This window comes from Gobio gobio, assembly GCF_949357685.1.
Source record: "Gobio gobio genome assembly, chromosome: 19".
NCBI lineage: Eukaryota > Metazoa > Chordata > Actinopteri > Cypriniformes > Gobionidae > Gobio > Gobio gobio.
In genome coordinates, this window is record NC_137112.1 from 48,050,324 (window position 1) to 48,074,865 (window position 24,542).

General features: G+C 38.3%; 1 protein-coding gene across 2 annotated transcripts in view; it reads left to right on the forward strand.

Annotated features, from left to right (window-relative positions):
* Positions 1-1,034: 1,034 nt before the first annotated feature.
* Positions 1,035-24,542, forward strand: part of tnfrsf1b (tumor necrosis factor receptor superfamily, member 1B) — a 33,232-nt gene continuing 9,724 nt past the window's right edge. For both annotated transcript variants that reach the window (XR_013818581.1, XM_079844635.1), the window contains exons 1-6: positions 1,035-1,196; positions 18,942-19,038; positions 19,130-19,255; positions 20,149-20,307; positions 24,030-24,120; positions 24,200-24,453. Coding sequence is in view for 1 of the 2 variants with exons in the window: in XM_079844635.1 (XP_079700761.1) it covers positions 1,134-1,196; positions 18,942-19,038; positions 19,130-19,255; positions 20,149-20,307; positions 24,030-24,120; positions 24,200-24,453 (790 nt within the window). In the remaining variant the exon portion in view is untranslated. The remainder of the gene's footprint in view (positions 1,197-18,941; positions 19,039-19,129; positions 19,256-20,148; positions 20,308-24,029; positions 24,121-24,199; positions 24,454-24,542) is intronic.

A 24,542-nucleotide genomic window follows, 5' to 3' on the forward strand; every position in this document is an offset into this window, starting at 1 on the left:
CAACTCTCTGTAGGTCTGTCCATCCAACCAACCATTCATCCATCCATCCATCCATCCATCCAACCCATTCATTCACCCATCCATCCAACTCTCTGTAGGTCTATCCATCCATCCAACCATCCATCCATTCATCCATCTATCCATCCATCCATCCATCCATCCATCCATCCATCCATCCAACTGTCTATCTATCCATCCATCCATCCAACTCTCTGTAGGTCTGTCCATCCATCCAACCAACCATCCATCCATCCATCCATTCATTCATTCATCCATCCATCCATCAATCCAACTCTCTGTAGGTCTGTCCATCCATCCAACCAACCATTCATCCATCCATCCATCCATCCAACCCTCTGTAGGTCTGTCCATCCAACCAACCATTCATCCATCCATCCATCTATCCAACTCTCTGTAGGTCTGTCCATCCAACCAACCATTCATCCATCCATCCATCAATCCAACTCTCTGTAGGTCTGTCCATCCAACCAACCATTCATCCATCCATCCATCCATCCATCCATCCAACCCTCTGTAGGTCTGTCCATCCAACCAACCATCCATCCATCCATCCATCCATCCATCCATCCAACTGTCTATCTATCCATCCATCCAACTCTCTGTAGGTCTGTCCATCCAACCAACCATCCATCCAGTCTATCGGTCCGTCTATCCATCTAGTCTAAAACAGAGGCTACAGCTGAAGGATTTGTACACTACATAAATGTACTTGAGGCCAGTGCAATGTTTTTCTGTAGCGGTTTTCTAATTTAATATCAAACATTTGAGTGAAAAACATGTCACAATTTTCACAAATTTGCTTAGTGACCTAAACAGTCCTGAAGCGGCTATTGTTTATTTCCTCTTTGTTTACGTAGTATTTTTTTCTAACTCCTTATTAGCAGGTTTAAACATGTTTCTGAGTGTTCAGGAGGAGCTCGTGTGTATGCGGGACTTCAGACAGAGGTCTGTGTGTGTGTGTGTGTGTGTGTGTGTGTGTGTGTGTGTTTGTGTGCGTGTCACAGTCGCTTCCTGGTTGCAGCAGGGGGATTGTCGTGCAACAACATTTCCGGGACGCCGAGCGCGTGAGCGATGGTCAGTCGGCATTCGGTCGCGCGGGTCGCTGAGGGATCATGTCGATTCTCATCTCACGGTTAATATTAATGACGGCGGTGTGGCGCGTGGCGGACGGGAAGGTAACGAGCAGGTTTATATGTGCTGCTAACTGACACAATGTAATGATTCATTCTTATACTTGTCACTTTCATAAGTGTATATTGACAGACATGAGAAGATGCCTCCCATAAAAAAAAAAAACACTAAAGATAAGTTATTCTCGGATTATAAATGTGTTTCGTAAATGAAGTATTTATTTAATTTCAGTTGTGTTTTGCTCTTTTGCTGTTGGAATTCCCAGCCGAGGTTGAGCGCTTGGTTAGGCTATGTCTCAAATAGTGAGATGACTACTGGTTTGGCTGTCACGTGCATAGGTAACATAACTGGGCTGGAATTTTTTAAAACTTTATTAAATCTTTACGATACAAACAGAGGAACCATAACTGTTTGGACAACCTAGTGTGTTGCCTACGTAAACAACAGTGTGGGTGTCATAGTGACCTAACATGAGCATCATAGGCATCCTAAACGTAGTGTGCTGCCTATTTAGACAACTTTTTGGGAATCTTGGGCATCATCAAAGCCCACAGTAAGCTGCTTACATAGATGATTGTGTGTGTGTGTGTGTGTGTGTGTGTGTGTGTGTGTGTGTGTGTGTGTGTGTGTGTGTGTGTGTGTGTGTAAGATGGACATTAGAAACAAAATCTACCTACCTAGATAGCACATTTTGGTGTCATAAAGCATAATGCCTACATAGACAGCATTGGGTGAGGGGTCAAAACAAAGTGACCTGGACATCAAAAGCATCTCACTAGTGTGCCAAGAAAACACTGGCCTAGCCCTAGCCAAACTGCATCTTTTACAGCGATCTGAAATACATAGTGTGCTGCCTATTTAGACTGCTTTTTGTTGTTATCATGGGCATATGCAAAACTCAAGCTACTAAGCTAGATGGGGTTTTTTTAAACAATGGACATGGGAAAAACCAAGTGATCTGCCTACATAGATGACACATTTAAGCATAATAACACATAATGCACTGTCTGCTAGTGCTGTAGTACTTGAGAGCGGTCTTAAGACCATTTTTTGAAAGTCTTGGATTTTATCTCAAGACCATAACTGCGAGGATTTCACTAAATTGCCGGTGCATTGTCTGATTTAACATCATTAATGTGATTTGATGTAAAACTTACTGCTTAAAATGCGATCAATAACTTCTGTGAAATATGATTTATGTTGTTAGTGTGCTGCTGGGTTCTCAAAATCAATGCAAAAATGCGCAAAATTAATATAAATGCCCACAAAATTCTGAGGTTTCGTTTTTTTTGTATAACATAGAATATAATTAAGCAATATCACGAGCTATTTTCATGAATATAAGCGTGATATGCAATTATAACAACTGCTTTGAACAAATCGGTTGAATGAAGGATTCTGTGACTGTTAAATAATGTTAATATTTTAATGTTGAATTAATCTGAACATTATTTATTCACATGCAACTTCTGAGTTTTATTGGTAGTGATTTGACTTTAGTGTCTTACTATTCTAATTGTGTTTAATTATTCAATAGAAGTCATTTCTCAGACAGTAGATATGGATCTTTTAGATGAATTTAAGGAGTGCTGCTCTGGGGCCGGTTGCATAAACCGTTAAGACTAGTCTTACAAGTTAGACATACATTTTTTTCTTTAAGACTGTTCATAACTTTTTAAAATCAGCTACATAAAAACATAGACTGGCCTAATTTGATACAAAAAGTAAGACTGAATGCCACTTGCCTAACTGCTAGTGGCTCATACTAGATCTTAAGACACTGTCTTAACATAATGGCTTAGTTTATGCAACTGGTCTTGGTCTTGTCTTGGTCTCAACCCCACAAAGTCTTGGTCTCGATTTAGGTGGTCTTGACTACCAAAACAAACTGTGCTGAGCATCATAAGCATCTCATAACTGTAGTTTTTTGGGGGTATAAAACTAGTGAGCTACATTTTTGAGCGTCATAGTTATCGAAAATATTTTGGGCATCATAGGCATAGCCTAAACAGTATTTTTGAACATGATAAATGAGAAAACCCTAGGTGAACTGCAGCTTTATCCATTATAAGCATCTCAAAAGCAAGTGTTTTTGGGCATCACAGGACGATAAGCTGCCGACCGCAAGTGCTGTCTTGATAGGCAGGGCAAGATTGCAAGATACAGCCGTTCGGTGCAAAGTCAAGTAGTTCTTGCTCTTGTGGTCTAGATTGAGAGGGTGGGGAGTTCACGCATACATCACAGTTTAACTAGAACACATCCACGTACTTTACCATGTAGCAAGTGAGCATGCTAATGAAGTCTCTACCACTCAAGGCAACAAAAAAAGTTACATTGCAGGTTCTACTCGCTGTACTTGTTGTAATTCCACAGGTCATGGCAGAATAAACAGCTTTGCTTGAGGAATGTGCTGGAGCCCTGACCATAGAGCGTGTTTAAAAAATAAACAGATGGAATGGTTCATGTACATTAGGGCTGTACGAATATTCGAAAAATAACCGAAACTGACATTCACGACATATTTTTCCCATGTTGGTTATTTCGGTTGTCACGTGACTCCGCCCCGTCAGTCACATCAAGTGCAGTTTGCAGACACAGAGAGAGTTATCTGTGTTTATAGATGCCCAGAATCACTATAGTAACTGCATGTTTTTTACAGGTCAGTTAATCGTCGTTCTTATAGCCTACGCGCTGACACACACACGCGCGCACGCGCAAGCCCCGAAGCCAGATCGCTTTCACTTTCGTGCTCATAAAGTTTGTCAAGTATGCGTTTAAAGGCTTGCCAGTTTCAACATTTAAAGCGATTGTGCACTATTCAAAAATAACAATACGGAAAACTTCTCCTTTCAGTGCTCAGCTTTTTTTCATTGACACAGAGCCGTGTCGCGTCTCTGATAATGCGCGCGCGCCCTGAAGGCAGATCTTTCACCTGCGTCCTCACAAAGCTTTGTAATTTGCAGTGATGGGAATAACGGCGTTACAGATAAACGGCGTTACTAACGGAATTATTTTTTTCAGTAACGAGTAATCAAACGAATTACTGTTCCTCCCGTTACAACGCCGTTAGCGTTACTGAGGGGGAAAAAAGCGGCGTTAGTCACGTTACTATAATTGAGCTCACTGAAGCGCTTTTCATCCGAACAGGCTCTCTGTCAGTCGGACCTGCAACGTGTGTGTGTGTGTGTGTGTGTGTGTGCGCGCGCACCAGCCATGCGTGTTGGGGGTGGGTGCGGTGGTGCACATAACTGATGATGATTGGTGGGTGGGAGACAAGGTTGAAGTTGATAGGTTGAGTTCACACCTATTTTTTTCACGGTCTATGGTTCACACACACACACACACCAATGACGCACACGCATATGCACATTCAGCGATGGTCCTACGACTTCAAAGGTAGCTTTCGCAAACTGGAAGTATAAGCGCTACTTTTCCCTCGTTGAGGTGAAAGGTAAGAATATTTATGTAACATGCAACTTATGCCCAGGAAGAAACACGCCGGTGGCAAGTGATTCTGAAGCGCCTCACATCATCATATGCCACAAAATTAGTGGCTAAAAACCCAGGTGATAACGTGAGCTCCACTACCAAAGGAAAGTATAATACTGATAATATTTACACAATATTTACACTATAGTAGGCCTACTGATAATATTTACAATAATGCATTGAATTTGATAGGTGTCTCTTACATTGTCCCACAGCAACATTACAATAGTGTACATTAATGTACAATGTTTTATAATAATAATTTATTCTATTTAGTGTCCAATTCATTCATTTAACATATCTAATATTGGGGGCATCCAAGTTATTTGACATATTTGAACATTTGAAGAAAAAAAAAAAAGTAACGCAGTAATTACTTTCCCTGGTAATTAGTTACTTTTATAATGATGTAACTCAGTTACTAACTCAGTTACTATTTGTAAGAAGTAACTAGTAACTATAACTAATTACTTTTTTAAAGTAACGTGCCCAACACTGGTAATTTGTATGTTTTAAGCCCTGCCAGTTTGAAGATTAAAGCGAGTTTCAACCATCAGATGTGTATTATGTTGAATTAATGCCTGATATATTGTGACAAACGAGCACTCAAGACAGAAGCGCGCACATCACGTGAAGATCTTGGGCAGAAACACAGTCTCAACGCTGTCACTAAAGTAGCTTAGAAACTCAACCGTTATAGCATAGATTTTAATACCTTTGCAGTAAGTACAAACCACAGCTTCATAATGAATAGAGACGGAATGAGTAATTCACACACACAATCACTCTCTCATTAATGCATTCAAATAAATGTAATGTAGGCCTACTGTGCTAATTTATCTGTATTTTAAAATCACAAAGAAATGCACTTTTTCCTTAGAAAAAAAAATCCACCTTTAATAGTAGAACATTTTTACAATTCAAACCTTATCAGTGAACTTAGTCTGAAAAAAAAGAGCAAAATAATCATTCATTGAGTCGATTCAGCAGTTTGAATCGCCTAATTTCAGCAGTTTGGCGGTTTGACACGCGATCCGAATCATCATTCGACTCACTGATTCATAACGCTTCGAAGCTTCATGATGCTTCATGATGCTTTGTTTTGAAATCGTCATCACTATATAAGTCGTTATTTAGGGTTTTTTTGCGCACAAAAACTATTGTCGCCGATTCATAAAGTTATTGTAGTGAGATGGACTTTGTAACTTTAGTCTTTAGTGTCTTTTAAGGGTCTTGAGAGTGTAAAGTTGAGCCAATGGAGGCCTTTCAGAGCATCAGATTTACACTAAAATATCTTCATTTGTGTCTGAAGATGAACGGAGGTCTGACGGGTGTCGAACCACATGAGGGTGAGGAATTAATGACAGAATTTTCATTTTTGGGTGAACTAACCCTTTAATTGTAATCGAGGTCAAATGTTCAAATAATCGAGGTTGGTCAAATCGTTACAGCCTAATGTACATACAACATTTGAGTCTTTTTAACAAGAAATATGTGTGTGCATTTTGCATGCAATGTGTAAATCAGCTAAGAGAACGGCTTTGACTTGTTTGGCTGACTGTACAAGCGAGAACAGTGATAGCGTAAGGATAAGGGCTCAGGTCTATTCTTCGGTTGCATGGAGGATGTGGGTCGTTTCCCAGTAACACACCTCAGCAGTTTCCTCTCAACATCTTGAGCGTTTGTCATTTTTCTGAGAGGACGTCAGCGGTTTTAGAGATGATGCAGTCATTTTTCGTAACATCTAATCTGCATGCCTATCTAGACTGTGCATTTCCTGCTGAAAAGCTTGATTTTTCATTTGGAAGTTGACGTTAATCAAATCAGATAGTTTTACGGGCCAGATTTTTTTTTCTTCTTCTTAGTTATAAATGAGTCATTTATGAAGCCAGCCACCATTATAAATAGTCTAATGCTCGATTGCAAAACTCTTAGATCATCCTGTGCATTTCGGTCTGTGGCAGAAAGCGCAATCCTCCAGCAACTTCCTTTTTTAGGTGCACAGATCAGCTACAGTGCTGATGAAGTCTGTACAAATGTGGTCAGGGTTGTATTCTCAGATCTATGAGGGATTATGCAGAATCCACCTTTAACTGGGAAATACCTGGACCTTTTAATGTGAAATGTGTTTTGTAACGATTTCATGTTAAACTTCTTCCTTGTTCCTATAGGGCAGGGGTGTCCAAAGTCCAAACCTGCTCCTGCATGGAAGTTATGCTGCGTTCCAGGCAGGTTTTACGACTTCAAACCACGATTCACGACTTTGTAGCGTTCCAGGTAGGGCTGTCAAAAGATTAATCACGATTAATCGCATCCAAAATAAAAGATTGTGTTTACATAATATATGTGTGTGTGTACTCTGTTAATTATTATTTATATATAAATACACACACAAGCATGTATATATTTAAGAAAAAAATATTATTTTTATATATAAAACATTTATATTTATATATATATATATTATAGATTATATAAATGTATATACAGTATATACATGCAAATATTTCTTAAATATATACATGAATGTGTGTGTATTTATATATAAATAATAATTAACAGAGTACACACACACATATATTATGTAAACACAATCTTTTATTTTGGATGCGATTAATCGTGATTAATCTTTTGACAGCCCTAATTCCAGGCAAAGTCACGGCGACTCGATGTAAACAAAGCATGGCGGACCGTACGGAGCTTATGCTCATTTACAATTAGGGCTGTGCGATATTGAAGAAAAATGCGATATCCTTGTTAAATAATGCGATATTCGATATGCGATACGATATTGCTTTAACCCTCGGGTCCTCTTCGTTTAGGGGTCACACTTGTCTCCTTCGCGGTCAAAAGTGACCGAAGCCTTAAAATGTCACTTTTCTTTTTTTTTTTAAGGAAAACCAATGTAATATATTTTTGTTCAATAATATTTTTTGATTACTATTTAGAATTTTGAAGGGATTCTATGGTACTATGCAATAATTATACAATTTTAATGAGCAATTTTTTCCATTAGAATTAATTTTAATTTTTTTTTATTTTAATTTTTTTTCCCAAAAATGCAACATTTCACATTACAATAGAGTGCAGGCCTTTAAAATACATTTTTTGAAGTGAGAATAGCGCCTTCTGGAGCCGTTAAAAAAATTTAAATGTGTAATGTTGTGTAACCATCTGAAGGCTATAGCTTTTTTTTTTCAATAAATGCAGTCTTGCCTGTTCATTTCTCTCTCTCTCTCTGTCTCTCTGTCTCTCTGTCTCTCTCTCTCTCTCTCTCTCTCTCTCTCTCTCTCTCTCTCTCTCTCTCTCTCTCTCTCTCTCTCTCTCTCTCTCTCTCTCTCTCTCTCTCTCTCTCTCTCTCTCTCTCTCTCTCTCTCTCTCTCTCTCTCTGTGTGTCTGTGTGTGTGCATTTGAGCTATTTTTCTGCACAGTGGCTGATTTGTAATTTGTACCACCAAAAGTTTCTCTGAGTTTTCGTATTTTTGCATATTTCCCATGACCGACATAGGAGACAAGTGTGACTATTTTTTTTTACGACCCTTTAACATATCCGAATCATCTCCTTGATTTTTTGTGTGTGTTCACATAGCTAATACAACAAAAGTCACCAAGTTTCATCCAATTCCGATAAGGCAAAACATTTTAACATTTCAAAACGTAAAGGTTTCCGGTCATTTTTGAACGAAGAGGACCAGAGGGTTAAGTGTGTAAAATCTATTTCTTTCCCCAACTGATATCTTTCACTTAAAGCATAACCGACTGTGTTTACATGAATATTCATCAAGACAGCCATTTTGACAAAACTTTGTGTATTTGACAGTTCGAGTGTGTAACAAGACACGGAAAAAAGAACGGCTTGTGCGCACGTTTCGGTGCGTGTGTCAGACAGGAGTTGTTTTTCGCAAGTTATTGCGTTTAATAACTCTTTTTAACGTCAAGCAAGTCACATGAGTAACATTCGTGTGCTCAGTCTATTCTCTGCTATATGTGTCAACCTAAAACATACACTTTTCACAATGTTGAAGTAGCCTATTAAAATCATTCAGATATTGCGTGACCTTGCGATATGTACATTTGCGATATTTCGGTAATTTCGATGTATTGCACAGCCCTACTTACAATAATTTCTATCACCAAAGGTGTTTACTCCTCGCTTATTTGACGGAAACGGTGGAGAAAAAACAGCGCATAAGGCAAGAGAAGCTGTTATACTTTTTATTTTACGTTATTTAGCCCTATTCGCACGGGATTAGTATTATCTGGGGAGCTCTGGTGATTTGTAATAATTGCAGAGAATGTCTGTGATCTTAATCCCGTGCGAATCGGCCATGTCTGTAATATGTAAAGTAAAAATTCCCCCGCAAATGACCTACCATATTTCACCAAACACCGAGGTCCTGTGATAATATTAGTCCCGTGCGAATCGGCATCTCTGTGATTTGGCCAGGATTAGGCGGATCGTATGTCATTTTTGCAAGGTTTTTGTGTCCTGTGCGCATTTTTATCTTTATCTTTCACGAAGAATAGAGCTAGGCTGCATATAATGCGCACCGTTATGAATTCCCATGCAGCCGCGCGGATTATACTTTAACTTTAGAATGAGCACCAATTTGGGAGTAAATTGCTTGAATGGTGTGTTTAATATTATTAACACAAAAAACACAAAAAACACAGAAAAACACAAAAACAGAACAGTACAATGACAAACTCGCTTAAATGGGCGCTTTTACATTTAGCTTTGAAACTGAATCTTCCGCCGTATATTGTTATTATTGCTCAGTTCATTTTTTAATTGTAGCATCTGTTCTCTAACTGAACTAAAAAAAATGATTACTATAAAACAATCTAAATGATATCGAAATTTGTATTTGTAAACAATATTTGCATTAATTTGCGTAAAATATATTCTTTGCATGAGTGAGTGAATAAATATAGATCCACGATTTATTTACGTATTCTCTAGTGGTCTGGTGGTAGTATATTTGTCAACTGTGTCAAAGGTTCCGGGTTCTAATCCGCCCTCATGTAGTTTTTCTTCATTAAAATCAAAGATGTTCATCAATGATTGTATAATAAGAGCATGGACACATTTGCATTTTGTTTTGTGATTTCACCGGAAAGAATAGAGTCTCTCTCCGCAACGGCATTAAGCGATAGATTGACGCCAGGGATGGAAATTAACTTTTTTGTCCACCGGCCACTGTGGCTAGTGGATTTCAAAATCTACCAGCCACTCAATGTTTTTACCAGCCACTTTCTTGGTTTTAACCGACAATGTGTAACTGCATGTGAAAATTAATACTACAAGCTCTACAATACTTAAGCAGTTTATATAATCTCAAGTCTCAATGAAATACTGACATTTTCTTTCTCTCTTATACACACACAAACCATGAACTGATATACATTTCATTAAATGAGTAGGGCAGATTAATGGATGTGGCATTTGGATGATTCGTGGTCTTTTATGGCTTCCAGTTTTAGGTTTTTAGTCCCAACAATGAAACTATTAGTTTTGGCATCTTCTGAAGCGTGTTGATGACATACTAGGGTTGCCACCTTTAGTGTGGCAAAATAAGGGACACCCTTTCACGACAATATAAAATATAACATTTTATATTATTTTACATTTGATTATTTAATTTATTTGTAAAGAACTCTTTAGTAGCCTATTTGGTGCACTTTAAAGGGATAGTTCACCCAAAACTAAAACATTCTGTCATCATTTACTCTCCCTCATGATGTTCCAAAGCTGTATGAGTTTCTTTGTTCTGCTGAACACAAAAGATATTTTTAAGAAAGTTTGTACCCAGGCTGCTTTGGGGGCACCATTGACTTCCATAGTAGGAATGAATCTTCCAATGTGTTCAACATAACAAAGAAATGTATACATGTTTGGAACATCGGGTGAGTACATGATGACAGAATGTTCATTTTTGGGTGAACTGTCCCTTTAAGCAGTCATTCTGAACCAGTAATCACTTTTTTTGACAATTCTGAAATTCAAAAATGTATAATTTTTTATTAATTTACTTAAATTATGACTATTATAATGTAATTATTTGTCCCATTTTTATCTAAATATTATTTTAATAAATGTCAAACTTTATATGGCAGGATTATTTATTATGTGTGATTAAAATGATACATAACATTAATTAGGCTATAATCTATAAATTAATCTGTCTAAAAATATATAATTCTGTCTGCCAAGCTCTGATAATGTATGGAATATTATATAAATATATTAACCATTTAAAAAAACAATAGGCCTATACCTTTGGAAGCACGGATGTGTCTGTCACATAGACCGGTCTGTCAGCGCTGCTGCTTTAAGTCAGTCAGTCTGAGCAACTGAAATGCTTCTCTGCAAAGTGTGCAGTTGGCCTGAGGTTCATCACGAGTTACTGGACAGACCCATTGATACCTGTTTGATATTCAGCTCTATATCTGGAGATCCTCTTGCGTTCAAACGGTGGACGTTGCGCGAGCTCGAAGTTTTAAAAAAACCGCACACGTTTACAGCGCATGTTCTCTAGACTCCGCCACAATGGCAACAAAGCAGCTAAAACGCAACCACGTGCAAATTAACTTCTCCACTACTTATTGTGAATTTGATTTGTAACGCCACTTTTTTTTTTTTTTTTGAAGGTGTGCCTCCTCTAAAAGTGTCCGCTGTCGAGGTGAAACAGCAGGATATGCTATTTTTATTTACCCGCCACGGTGGCCGGTAGGTAAAGCGAGTCTATCCGCCACAACACAAAATCACCCGCATTTGGCTGGTGGCGGGTGCTAATTTCCATCCCTGATTGACGCGCTCATCTGTGTGTGAAGACTGTGCACGAGCCAAAAGAGAACGCAAACCCCGCCTACTTTGATTTGATTGGCCATCTCAATCATTTTGATATTGACGAGCGCTGTTCGACCACATTCGTTTCGACTGTCTGATCAGCTTCGGTCGTCTGTTCCTGTCAATCACGTGGTGCCAACCAATCATACTGCATGTAAATTTCCATCCATTTAGCCCAAAAACCGGATACTAATGGCTTGGTCAAAAGGAAGGAAATTCTCTTAAAGGGTTAGTTCACCCAAAAATGAAAATTCTGTCATTAATTACTCACCCTCATGTCGTTGGACACCCGTAAGACCTCCGTTCATATTCGGAACACAAATGAAGATATTTTAGTTGAAAGCTGATGGCTGAGAAAGGCTTCACACAGGCCTCCATTGGCATTCAGTACATTGACACTTCCAAGATCCATGAAAGGCACTTAAAACGTCGTTACAAAGTCTATCTCACCACAGTGGCTCTACAATAATCATACAAAGCGACGACAATAGTTTTTGTGCGCAAAAAAAAAAATCAAAATAACACCTTTATCCAACTTGTTCTTGTCTTCCGTGTGTGCCTCCACGACGCATGCGCGAGAATATGACGTAGCGCCGGTGTTCGGGAATCGATGAAATACACACTTAAGCCCCATTTTGAGAACTACGCCGAGACCTAAAGCACGATCAATGTAGAATCCAACAGCTTAGACACGCGCGTCTTCCTCTGCTCGTAAACAAATCTCTTCTGGGTCATATGTCCGAACGCCGGATCTACGTCATATTCTCACGCATGCGTCGTGGAGGCATACACGGAAGTCGAGAACAAGTTGGATAAAGGTGTTATTTTGATTTTTTTTGCGCACAAAAACTATTGTTGTCGCATTGTATGATTATTGTAGAGCCACTGTGGTGAGATAGACTTTGTAACGACGTTTTAAGTGCCTTTCATGGATCTTGGAAGTGTCAATGTACTGAATGCCAATGGAGGCCTATCTGAAGCCTTTCTCAGCCATCAGCTTTCAACTAAAATATCTTCATTTGTGTTCCGAATATGAACGGAGGTCTTACGGGTGTCCAACGACATGAGGGTGAGGAATTAATGACAGAATTTTCATTTTTGGGTGAACTAACCCTTTAATTTATTGATATCTCATTTTAAATCTGACTCCATTAATAATTTTAGCTGACTCCAATTCTAAGTGACTCCATAAAGTGTGCTACATTTAGAGTTTATCAGCTGATTTTACGATTAGTTGCGATTTAATTTAGATCGTTGATTTTCTTTGTATCTTCCTAGTTTTCATATTCGTTCATCGAGAGACCCAATATCGCAGAGAGACAGACGCGTCCGGACGCGCGCTCACGGGCACAAAATGTTTACTTCTGTAATTAGTCAGAGGATGCAGAGTGAATATTTTACCTTTAAGTGGTTGCACATGCTCACTCAACAAAAAGTGTAATTTTAGTAATATTCACGGACTACAACTTGCCAATCCAGCGATAGTCAGGAATCGGAATATCGCGCACGCTGCGCCCCATGCTTCAGTCGCGCCGTCATCGGTGTGATCTATCATAACCCTAGATTTTGCGGTAATAAAGGAGAATACATCGATCCATACTAGAATAATGATTTCAGAATCATACAAGATTAATCAAGATTAACATTTATTTTGGCCAGACAGGAAAAGTAAATAAGTAAACAAGAATCCCTGGTACACAACTGATCAGCATAAAAACATAAAACACAATTGCAAAGCAATATGAAAATAATTAAAGAGTCATCATGTCTGGCTCATAGTCTACATGTCGTGTATGTGTGTCCCAAAAGACACTGATCCAGCACTACATGGGGTTCTGACTACAGAATATTCCCCCCTCAGTTTGGTTACCCTCGCTTAAATACTCCAACTAGAACAAAAGGGTTGTAAATATTTGCAACACAAACACCTGGTTTTGGGGGAGTGGATCAGATATCTTTGAAGAAATTCCTCAGAAGGAGGACTGAATTCTCATTAGTTTTCAATCTTTCTAATACTACTAGTGACTGCAGTGAAACTGAGACCATTTTACCATTCGCACCGAGACCTTTAAAAAGACATCAAACATGAAAGGGATAAAACAATAGATTTACAAGATAGATCATCACTGGTATATCTGCATTTGGTGACTTGAAAACAGGGCAAGGAGAGGGCAAAATGGGGAGAGGGGAGGAATGTTTGTCAGGGTGTTGTCTCTCTCTCTCTCTCTCTCTCTCTCTCTCTCTCTCTCTCTCTCTCTCTCTCTCTCTCTCTCTCTCTCTCTCTCTCTCTCTCTCTCTCACACACACACACACACACAAAGGAGGCAGCAAGCGCTGCACACGCCACGACTCAGCAAAAAGGTGCTTTTCAGAGCAACACGCGGGCCGCACTAACACTAAACTTTAATGTCAAGAAGGGGGCCACAAAATATCATCCCGCGAGTTTAAGACCCCTGCTGTAGAGACGTGAAACTTTGAGGGATGGTAGAACTCACACCATCTATAACGTCACCAAGGCTCGACTGCGAGTGCGGAGACTTCATTCACGAAATATACCCTAATGTGTCCCTGTTCTTGATATACAATTACTGATTAACATCTTTGGTTTTAATGAGAAAATAAATAAACTATATTCAGCGGATCTATGTATTTATTTACTACCATAAAGAATCGCTGGACTGCAAAATAGTGTGTTATAGCAGACGTAAGGAACTATCATCCAATTTCTGGACACACACACACACACACACACACACACACACACACACACACACACACACACACACTCCTATCGCAGATTTTTTATTTATTTATTGACCTGAGGGAAGGGTTCTGGCAGACCAATCACAGCGCTTGCGGTCCGCGTAGAATTGACGCGTTGTTACATTTTTGGAGAGGTGCGCGTCAGGCTACGGCGTAGGGTACGGCGTATCCAACACGTCTATGCGTATGGTACGCCGTACCCTCTGCGTGCACTCGACGCAGAAGTATAAATTGGCCTTAACTCCTAAACTGTTACGGTGCGCTCTCGCCGGGAGCAAAGTCAAACTTCACTCTGCCAACGGCGCTGTAGAAAGATTCGCTCTGACGTAGATCGACTGCTTGGTCTTTTTTTAAACTTTATTTAAAGGGTCCAAAGCAAACAATCATGATGATCGGGATTTGTGCTGACTGACCACAAGTAGGGTATAACCGTACAAATTGACCTCATGAAATCATTGTCATTAATTACTCACCCTCATGTCGTTCGACACCCGTAAGACCGTCAAACTGCTGAAATCACGTCACTTTGGCGATTCAAACCGCTTTTTGGCGATTTCATAACGCTCTGAACCACTGAATCGACTCACTGATTCATAACGCTTCAAAACTTCATGATGCCTTGTTTTGAAATCGTCATCACTATATAAGTCGTTATTTAGGGTTTTTTTGCGCACAAAAACTATTCTCGTCACTTTATAAAGTTATTGTAGAGCCGCTGTAGTGAGATGGACTTTGTAACGACGTCTTTAGTGTCTTTTAAGGGTCTTGAGAGTGTAAAGTTGAGCCAATGAAGGCCTTTCAGAGCATCAGATTTACACTAAAATATCTTCATTTGTGTCTGAAGATGAACGGAGGTCTGACGGGTGTCCAACCACATGAGGGTCAGTCATTAATGACAGAATTTACATTTTTGGGTGAACTAACCCTTTAAAAGGATAGCTTTAAAGACTACTTAGTCCAGTAATCACGTGTTTGACAGGCGTTTAGTGCGCACGCTCGGAAAAGCGCATGTGCATAAGTGCGCGAATTAAGGCTTTAAAACGCATGCAAATAATGAACTTTGGTGATTGTGAATAACTTTAGTGTCCCGTGAGTATAACTCTAACACTAACGTGTGATGTGAATGTATGTCGCGTTGTTCAGTATTGGGATGGAGGTAAATGATAGAATTTGTAGAAAAATAATTAAGTAAATGCAAAACCGGATAAAAAAACGCAATTTACAAGGGCGTATTGAACCGTTAATGCCGTAACGAACGGTTCAATATTATATTGAGAATTGTGGCATCCCTAATAACTACGCAACCCTAAGTCTGATTGACTTGAAAATTGGCATGTGGTGTCTTTGTCCAAGGTGCCAAGACTGTCTTTGAGGACATTTGCGTATATAGAAAAAACGTGGCCGGCGGCCAATGAAGTTTGAGCAGCTATCAGACAAGGTTAACCGAGGCCGATCGGAACGAAACTCGCTGGGCAAGTTTGACTCGCAGTCCTTGAGGCCTATGAGAAATTCGGCCACCGGGGGCGACTTGGTGTTTTTCATGTGTGTAAAGGATTGTATAACCCCCCCCATTTTATCGCACAAATCCGCGACCTTCATACCACATGCTAGAACTCCTCATTCTCAGCAACTTTGCCTCTAGGACCGCCGCTGTCAATCGAATAATTCGTTAAATATTGGTGTTTATTTCAAAAAACAACTTTCAAGACTAGTCCTAGATTTTTGGCTCATCCTCGATTAAAATCACTACAATTCTCGGAACTCTCTAGGACAATAATTATATAAAAAAAATTAACTTTGGCCTTTGGATAGCTATAGCTGGGTCCTTTAGAAAACAGGCGTGGCCAAGTCTACCTAAAGCCTATCATTCCTAAACAAAAACTTGCATTATTAGTTGATTCTTAAGAAGCACAAAACTTTTATGGAGCATAGGTGGGGCTATAAATGTTAAAAAGCTTTAAAAACCATATATTTTGTATAGTGAATTGCCTCTATTGGCTGTAAATGGTATTTCCATCTATAATTGAGTGGTTACATGCTTGCTAAATAAAACATCATATATTTTTACGCATGTGCTTAAAGGCCTGAACCACATTATTATAAATTACATTTGATCCTGGGGTGAGATGTGACCTCAATAATATGTTGTGTAATATATTCATCCTTGTGGATATCAAACAATCGAGCAAGATAATATTAAATATTATAAATCACCTCTTGGTATGTTTTAAGTGCGTCAGGTTTGGAAAACACATAAACAAATTCAAGCTTGACTATTAAAGCAGTCAGAAAGTTCCAGATGATTTACAAAAGTCCCTTGGTTTTCCTGTAAACAGTTTATCTGGTTTCCCGATCTGAGTTTCCCGGTCATTATTCTAATTTGCATATTCTATTATGTAGCTAGTTAACAGTCATTTCCCTCTGATTTCACTTCTGCTTTTGTTCTCCTCTTCCATCCCATCATCAATGTTTATCATGTGTGCGTTCATTTGGAGTTGTGCATGGACATCATCTGCCGCTGGAGATTCTGTATGCAGGATATCAATTAGAGGACAGAAAAACAGCAAGCTTGGTCTTTGCCACTCTCCATTGCCCTTGGCCCAATTTGTCCATTCACCTCTTCACTGCGTAGTTTGAGGGAGAGTAGTGTGTGTGTGTGTGTGTGTGTGTGTGTGTGTGTGTGTGTGTGTGTGTGTGTGTGTGTGTGTGTGTGTGTGTGTGTGTGTGTGTGTGTGTGTGTGTGTGTGTGTGTGTGTGTGTGTGTGTGTGTGTGTGTGTGTGTGTGTGTGTGTGTGTGTGTGTGTGTGTGTGTGTGTGTGTGTGTGTGTGTGTGTAAAGTTGTGCTCATAAGTTTACATACACTTGCAGAATCTGAAAAAAGTAAATTATTTTAACAAAATAATATTTATTATTGAAAAATAATAGTTATTTTTTATTTAGTGCTGTCCTGAATAAGACATTATACATACAAGATGTTTACATGTAGTGTAAAAAAATGAATTTATTAAAATGACCCCGTTCAAAATGTTATGAACCCTTAAAGGGATAGTTCACCCAAAAATGAAAATTATCCCATGATTTACTCACCCTCAAGTCATCTGAGGTGTGTATGACATTCTTCTTTCAGACAAATAAAATCTGAGTTATATTACACAAGTCCAGGCTAATCCAAGCTTTATAATTGCAGTAATAGTTGCTCTGTTTTTGAAGTCCATAAAAAGTGCATCTGTGCGTCATATAACTGCTCCACGCGGCTCTGGGGTGTTAATAAAGGCCTTCTGAAGCGAATCGATGCGTTTGTGTAAGAAAAATATCCATATTTAAAACTTTATCAAGTAAACTTCATTTTTGGGTGAACTATCCCTTTAATTCTCAATACTGTGATGATCCACGGCTGTTTTTTTGTCTTGTGATGGTTGTTCATGAGTCTCTTGTTTGTCCTGAGCCGTTAAACTGACCAACGTTCTTCAGAAAAAAGGTTTCCAGCATCTTTTGCATATTCGAACCCTCTCCAGCAGTGATTTTATGATTTTAAGATCCATCTTTTCACACTGAGGACGATTGAGGGACTCAAACACAACTACTAAAAAAGGTTAAAACATTCACTGAAGCTCCAGAAGGAAACACAACGCATTAAGAGCCGGGGGGGTGAAAACTTTTGCACAAGTTGAAGATTTCCAAATTTGTCTTTTTTTGTATAAATCTATAAATGTTTTCACTGCCCTTGGGAAGCAACGGATCTTCAAATTCAAAAAGTTTTAACTTAATGCGTCGCGTTTCCTTCAGGAGCATCAGTGAATGTTTCAACCTTTTTTAATAGCTGTGTTTGAGTCTCTCAATTGCTCAGGACAAACAAGGGATTCAAGAACAAACATCACAAAAAAATGATCCAGGGAACGACACACAGTATTAGGAATCAAGGGAATGTAACAGGTCATTTTTATAAAATCAGCTTTTTTTTTTTGGTCTTGTGGACTATATGTAAACATCTTTTATGCAAAATATCTTAACTAAATTAAAAATAACATTCATTTTTTATAATCCCTCTTGTTTTGTTAAAATCATTAACATTTTTGCAGATTCTGCAAGGGACATGTAAACGTATGAGCATGAATGTATATCCCTTTTTCTTTCAATAAATTGTATAGTATTTATCATATTTACATATCAGCAACCAGCCAACCACCCTGAAAAACCCACATCTGTCACTCACCACATCTAGATTAGTTCACATCTAGACATAGTTTATTCATGTGTGCCAAATTAGTGGTTGACCATGTGAGTTTGTTTAATAAAAATTAAATCTGTTTTTCATATGTCAATGGATTTGTCAAATATTGGTAGACTAAATAAATATGAGCTAGTTAATTGGCTCGGCTGTTTCTGAAACTCTTTTTGTGTAGTTTTTGACTAGCTTTATAGCTGACGAGTGCAGATTTGAGACCATCATATCAGCATTTTCAGCATCCATCCATTTAAAATTCACATTTGATCATATCAGTGAACCTAAAAGTTACTGTCCTGCACTAAATACACTAGTAGCAGCATTGAGAAAAGACTCAAATCTGTGTATATATTGTGACCATGAGAAAACCGAGCCGCATGACATGTCCAAGTATCAGTTCCTGATAATCCAAAGAAAATGTCACTGACTGATATTTTTGGCTGTGTCCCTGTGTGTTCATAGGCGCCACTTCCATATAGCTCAAATGGAGAATGTGACAACAAAACCTCTGAATATTACATCAGAAGTCTGAACAAATGCTGCAGTAAATGCAAACCAGGTAGGTTGTTAAAAAAGATTACAAATGTTTTTACAGTATTAGTTTTGTTCAGAAACGACTGCAAGTTCTGACATATTTATATGTATTCTAGGAACCCGTCTGAAAGAGCAATGCAAGGAGAATTCAGATACCATCTGTGCGCCCTGTCCAGATGGACAGTACTCGGAGGGCTTTAACCATTTTTCGAATTGTTTCTCCTGTCCCAGTTGTAAAGATGGTGAGTCGACTTTTACAATAAAACACTCCACAGTCAAAAAGGCTTGATTTAGTATTAATTAGAGAAATAGTTACTCATAAATATAATTCTGTCATCATTTACACTCCCTCTTGTCCTTCCTAACCCTTGAAGAGTGTCTTTCTTTAATAAACTACACAAGGAGATATTTAGCACAATGTTCACTTTTCACAAAAAAAAGCACCATAAAGTAGTCTATGTAACAGTTTCAAGTATAATCTGTGTAATATGAATTTACAGGTGAAGGTTATCAGTGAATTTCTGAATGTTCTGCACACATTGATACCGTATGACTTAAAGGAACACGCCACTATTTTTGAAAATAAGCTCATTTTCCGACTCCCCAATTGAGTATGACCGTTTTCGAATCCATTCAGCCGATCTCCGGGTCTGGCGGTAGCACTTTTAGCATAGCTTAGCATAGATCATTGAATCTGATTAGACCGTTAGCATCTCGCTCAAAAAATGACCAAAGAGTTTCCATATTTTTCCTATTTAAAACTTGACTCTTCTGTAGTTACATCGTTTACTAAGACTGACAGAAAATTAAAAGTTGTGATTTTCTAGACCGATAAGGCAGGAACTATACTCTCATTCCTGCAAATCATGTCTGTGAGGCAAGTATACACTGAGTTTCAGTTCATTTTTGCGACCTGCTCAAGTTCACTGAGACCCAGACTGCAGAAAGCACATCCTGATTGTTTTCATTATTTTACAAAAGCACAATGTTTTGTTGTTATTGTGAGTTTACGGAAATAAAAGTAAGCCCTTTAGAGTTTGCATTCCTCTTATCTGTATGACTGTATGACCATTGATTTTTTTTTTCCCCCACTGAATTTCTTATTGAATTGTTGCTGTTCAATTCTTCTTGTTAGAGAAAGGACTGGCTTATGAGAAGAAGTGCTCCGCTGATACCAAAACAGTTTGTGTTTGCAAGCCTGGAATGTTCTGTGGACACTTCAATTTCAATTCTGAATGTGAGAAATGTAGAAAATATAAGTCCTGCAAACCTGGTGAACACATCACCATAAAAGGTAAGAGGCAAACATTATCTATCTATTGTACATAAACACTAATGAGAGTCCATGTCTGTTGATTAGGGATGCCACAATTTTCAATATAATATTGAACCGTTCGGTACAGCATTCACAGTTCAATACGTGCTTGTGAATTGCGGTTTTGCATTTAATTAATTATATTACTACAAATTCTATAATTTGTCTCCATCCCAATACTGAACAACGCGACATACATTCTCATCACACACTAGTGGTGGAGTTATACTCACGGGACACTATAGTTATTCACAATCACCAAAGTTCATTATTTGCATGCGTTTTAAAGCCTTTCCGGTTAAACATTTCATTCGCGTGCTTATGCACATGCGCTTTTCCGAGCGCGCGCACTAAACGCCTGTCAAACACGTGATTACTGGACTAAGTAGTCGTCTTACTGCGCTTATACTGTCAAATACACACAAGGTTTACATAAACACAGTCGGTTATGTCTAAAGTGAAAGTAAAATCGTGTGTGTGTGTATATTAGATGCGCGCAGGTCTTAAATTCACAGCCGCGCAGTCTATAGTGAACACGCTGTCCTTAAAGGGACAGTTCACCTCTAAAATGATGTCATTATTTACTCACTCTAATATTGTTCCAAACCTGTATTCATTTCTCGATGACAGAATTTTCATGTTTGAGTGAACTATCCCGTTAATGTTAATACAACAACAAAAGACAAAGAGAAAATCACTCACTGCTCTTGACTGAAGAACTTTAATACAGTAGCTTTAATAAGAATCAGTGTATATTTTATAGTGAAGTCTATGTAGTGTTTTATTTTTACATTTATTCATTCAATTTCATACGTAAATGCTGCTGTACAGCTCTGAGCTGCCAGTGTAAATCTTTATATATATTTGTTTTATATTATACAATACACTAGGAATGTGTACAAGGGTTTTTTTTTAAGTAAGGTTTTAAGTTTAAGTAAAGGTTTTCAATAATTTTTAGTAAAATAAAGAAAGAGTATTGCAATAAAAAATAGTATTTTTGTCCTTAACCTCTTGCTGTTCCTGTCGCCTAAGAATAGAATAACAAAAAACTGATGTGACAAGCCATCAGAACCGAACCGAAAACCATGGTTAAAAACCGAGGGATGTATTGAACCGTGGACTAACTGTATTGTTGCATCCCTACTGTTGACGAAATACATTTTCAGCACACATTCACATCTAAAAGGACTCTTTTGGGAAAACTAAAAATACTGATGACTCATTCAACTTTTGTCAAATAAAATGCTCTCTAGATTACGAATGCTTCTCCTTTTAAAGGGATAGTTCACCCAAATATGAAAATTCTGTCATTAATTCCTCATCCTCATGTCGTTTCGGACCCATAAGACTTTGGTTCATCTTCAGAACACAAATGAAGATCTTTTTGATTAAATTTGTCCCTCCACTGACAGCTAGTCAACTACCACTTTGACGCTTCAAAAAGTTCATAAAGAGATCACAAAATTAATCCATATGAATTGGGCGGTTTAGTCCAAATCTTCTGAAGAGACTCAATCAGATTTAATTTAGGCTTTTATTCACATAAACACTGATCAGTGAACATAAAGCTCAACTGACCCTGCTTAACGTGCGTGAACAAACCTCATTGGTTCTTGAGAAGCTCAAACGTGATGCGTAACACGAGAATGAACCTCATTGGTTCTTGAGGAAGCTCAAACGTGCTGCGTAACACGAGAATGAACCTCATTGGTTCTTGAGGAAGCTCAAATGTGATGCGTAACACGAGAATGAACCTCATTGGTTCTTGATGAAGCTCAAACGTGATGCGTAACACGAGAATGAACCTCATTGGTTCTTGATGAAGCTCAAACGTGATGCGTAACACGAGAATGAACCTCATTGGTTCTTGAGGAAGCTCAAACGTGATGCGTAACACGAGAATGAACCTCATTGGTTCTTGAGAAGCTCAAACGTGATGCGTAACACGAGAATGAACCTCATTGGTTCTTGAGGAAGCTCAAACGTGATGCGTAACACGAGAATGAACCTCATTGGTTCTTGAGGAAGCTCAAACGTGATGCGTAACACGAGAATGAACCTCATTGGTTCTTGAGAAGCTCAAACGTGATGCGTAACACGAGAATGAACCTCATTGGTTCTTGAGGAAGCTCAAACGTGATGCGTAACACGAGAATGAACCTCATTGGTTCTTGAGAAGCTCAAACGTGATGCGTAACACGAGAATGAACCTCATTAGTTCTTGAGGAAGCTCAATGATCTGTTCATCATGTAAAGTGATCGTGTCTCTTCAGAAGGTTTGGACTAAACCGCTCCGCTCATATGGATTAGTTTTACGATCTCTTTATGTACTTTTTGAAATGCCAAAGTTGAGAAGCTGTCAGTGAAGGGACAGAAATCTCTCAGATTTCATCAAAAATATCTTAATTTGTGTTTCAAAGATGAACGAAAGTCTTACGGGTTTGGAACGACATGAGGGTGAGGATTTAACCCATAAGAACCCGGACCAATTTATCCTTATAGGAAAATTATGGGGCATATAAAACAGGCTTAATGGACACTTGTAACATGTTTCTGCAGTTGTTTTTGAAATACAACCCCTCCTTGTGAGAGATCTGTAATGTTACACATGTGACATTGGGTGTTTATGATAAATTTTTTATGTTACAAATATGTCACATTGGGCATTTATTTCTCAGTTAAAAAAAAAAAACATTTAATTTTTTTTTTGCTAAATAGCAGTTTTTTTCTGTTTCTTTTCTGTTCCACAACATTTATCAAAATTATGCATATTATTAAAAAATTATTAACAAAACATATCAAGCCATAGACGGATCTTCCAACACTTATCCCCTGCTTGCTGATTTTAAGAATTATTGTTGTCAGTGAAATGTAGACATGCTAGTAGAGTCTGAAAACTGTTGCGTAACATTTGGTCATTTTCCCAAGTATGCATGATTTCCTGACATTTGGTGCAGATCAATACCAATCAATATTTCAATTATATTAAACAGTGCTGTTAACATTTTTCTGAGTCCCAGATTTTATATAAAACATAGAGAAAATATATAACACAAAAAAAATATTGAATCTGCTAAATTAATTGAGCAGCTCATTAATATTTTTCTTACTATGACAAATACATAACATCAAAATTCCACCAACTGTTGTAAGGTTAACAGCCCGATGTGACATATATGTCACCACAATATTTTCATAACTTGTTTTATATCAATTTGTTTAAGAAATGTATTAAAATCAGGTTAAGTGTAATTTATGATAAGTTATTAAAATGTTAGAATTGTTGCATGGGTTGAAACATACCTTTAGTAACCAAAACAAGCGTATTAAAAAATTGCTCACACTGCAACATGTGTTAACCTGACAGGCCAACATTTTGGAAAAAATGCACAAATTGTCACATGACTGAACCTGGGTGTTCCTTATATGTCACTTAGGGACTTCCTGAGTTGAAATTTAGGGATATTGCTTTAAAAAGACCTTTCCAGATAATCACCAGTGTCACTGTGGGTTCTTATGGGCAAAATGACAGAATTTTCATTTTTGTATCTATAATAACTAAAACTAATTGCTGGTAACTTGCTATATAAAAAGTCTTTTTCAATTGGAAGTACATTAATGAAGTGTTTTGATGCAGCATGTGAATATTTGTTTGATTGGGCCAGTTAAATGTGGCGTCATCATTGTGTTTGTGAATGCAGGATCTCCTGAAGCTGATGTCAAGTGTGAATCGTGTCCCTCTGGAACGTTTTCAAACCACAGTAATGCCGAGTCCTGCCAACCACACACACAGTAAGATGTCAATGGAAAGAAAGACTCACTGCTTACAAATGCACACAAATGCATACAGCTTTTTTTTTTCCTCTGTTAGATGTGGTTCAGTTTTAAGACTCGGCAACTCTACAGCTGACACTCAGTGTGATATGACGGCAGTCCCATCAACAACATTAGAGCTTCCTCTACAGGTGTCATCCAGGCATCCTCACCCAAGAGAACAGGGTAGTTTCCGGAGTCCGATGGAGGAAGTGGATGCGACCACCACCAGAACATCCAGCACAAGCACAGCAGCGAGTCTAACCACAACCAGCTCTAACCCAGAAACCCCGACTATGATCTACTGCGCTGGTAAACACCAGCCCTTTCAGTAGAGTTTAGTGTACATGTTCTTATCATGGTATCAGAATGATATGCAGGAAATCGGTTGCCTGGTACAA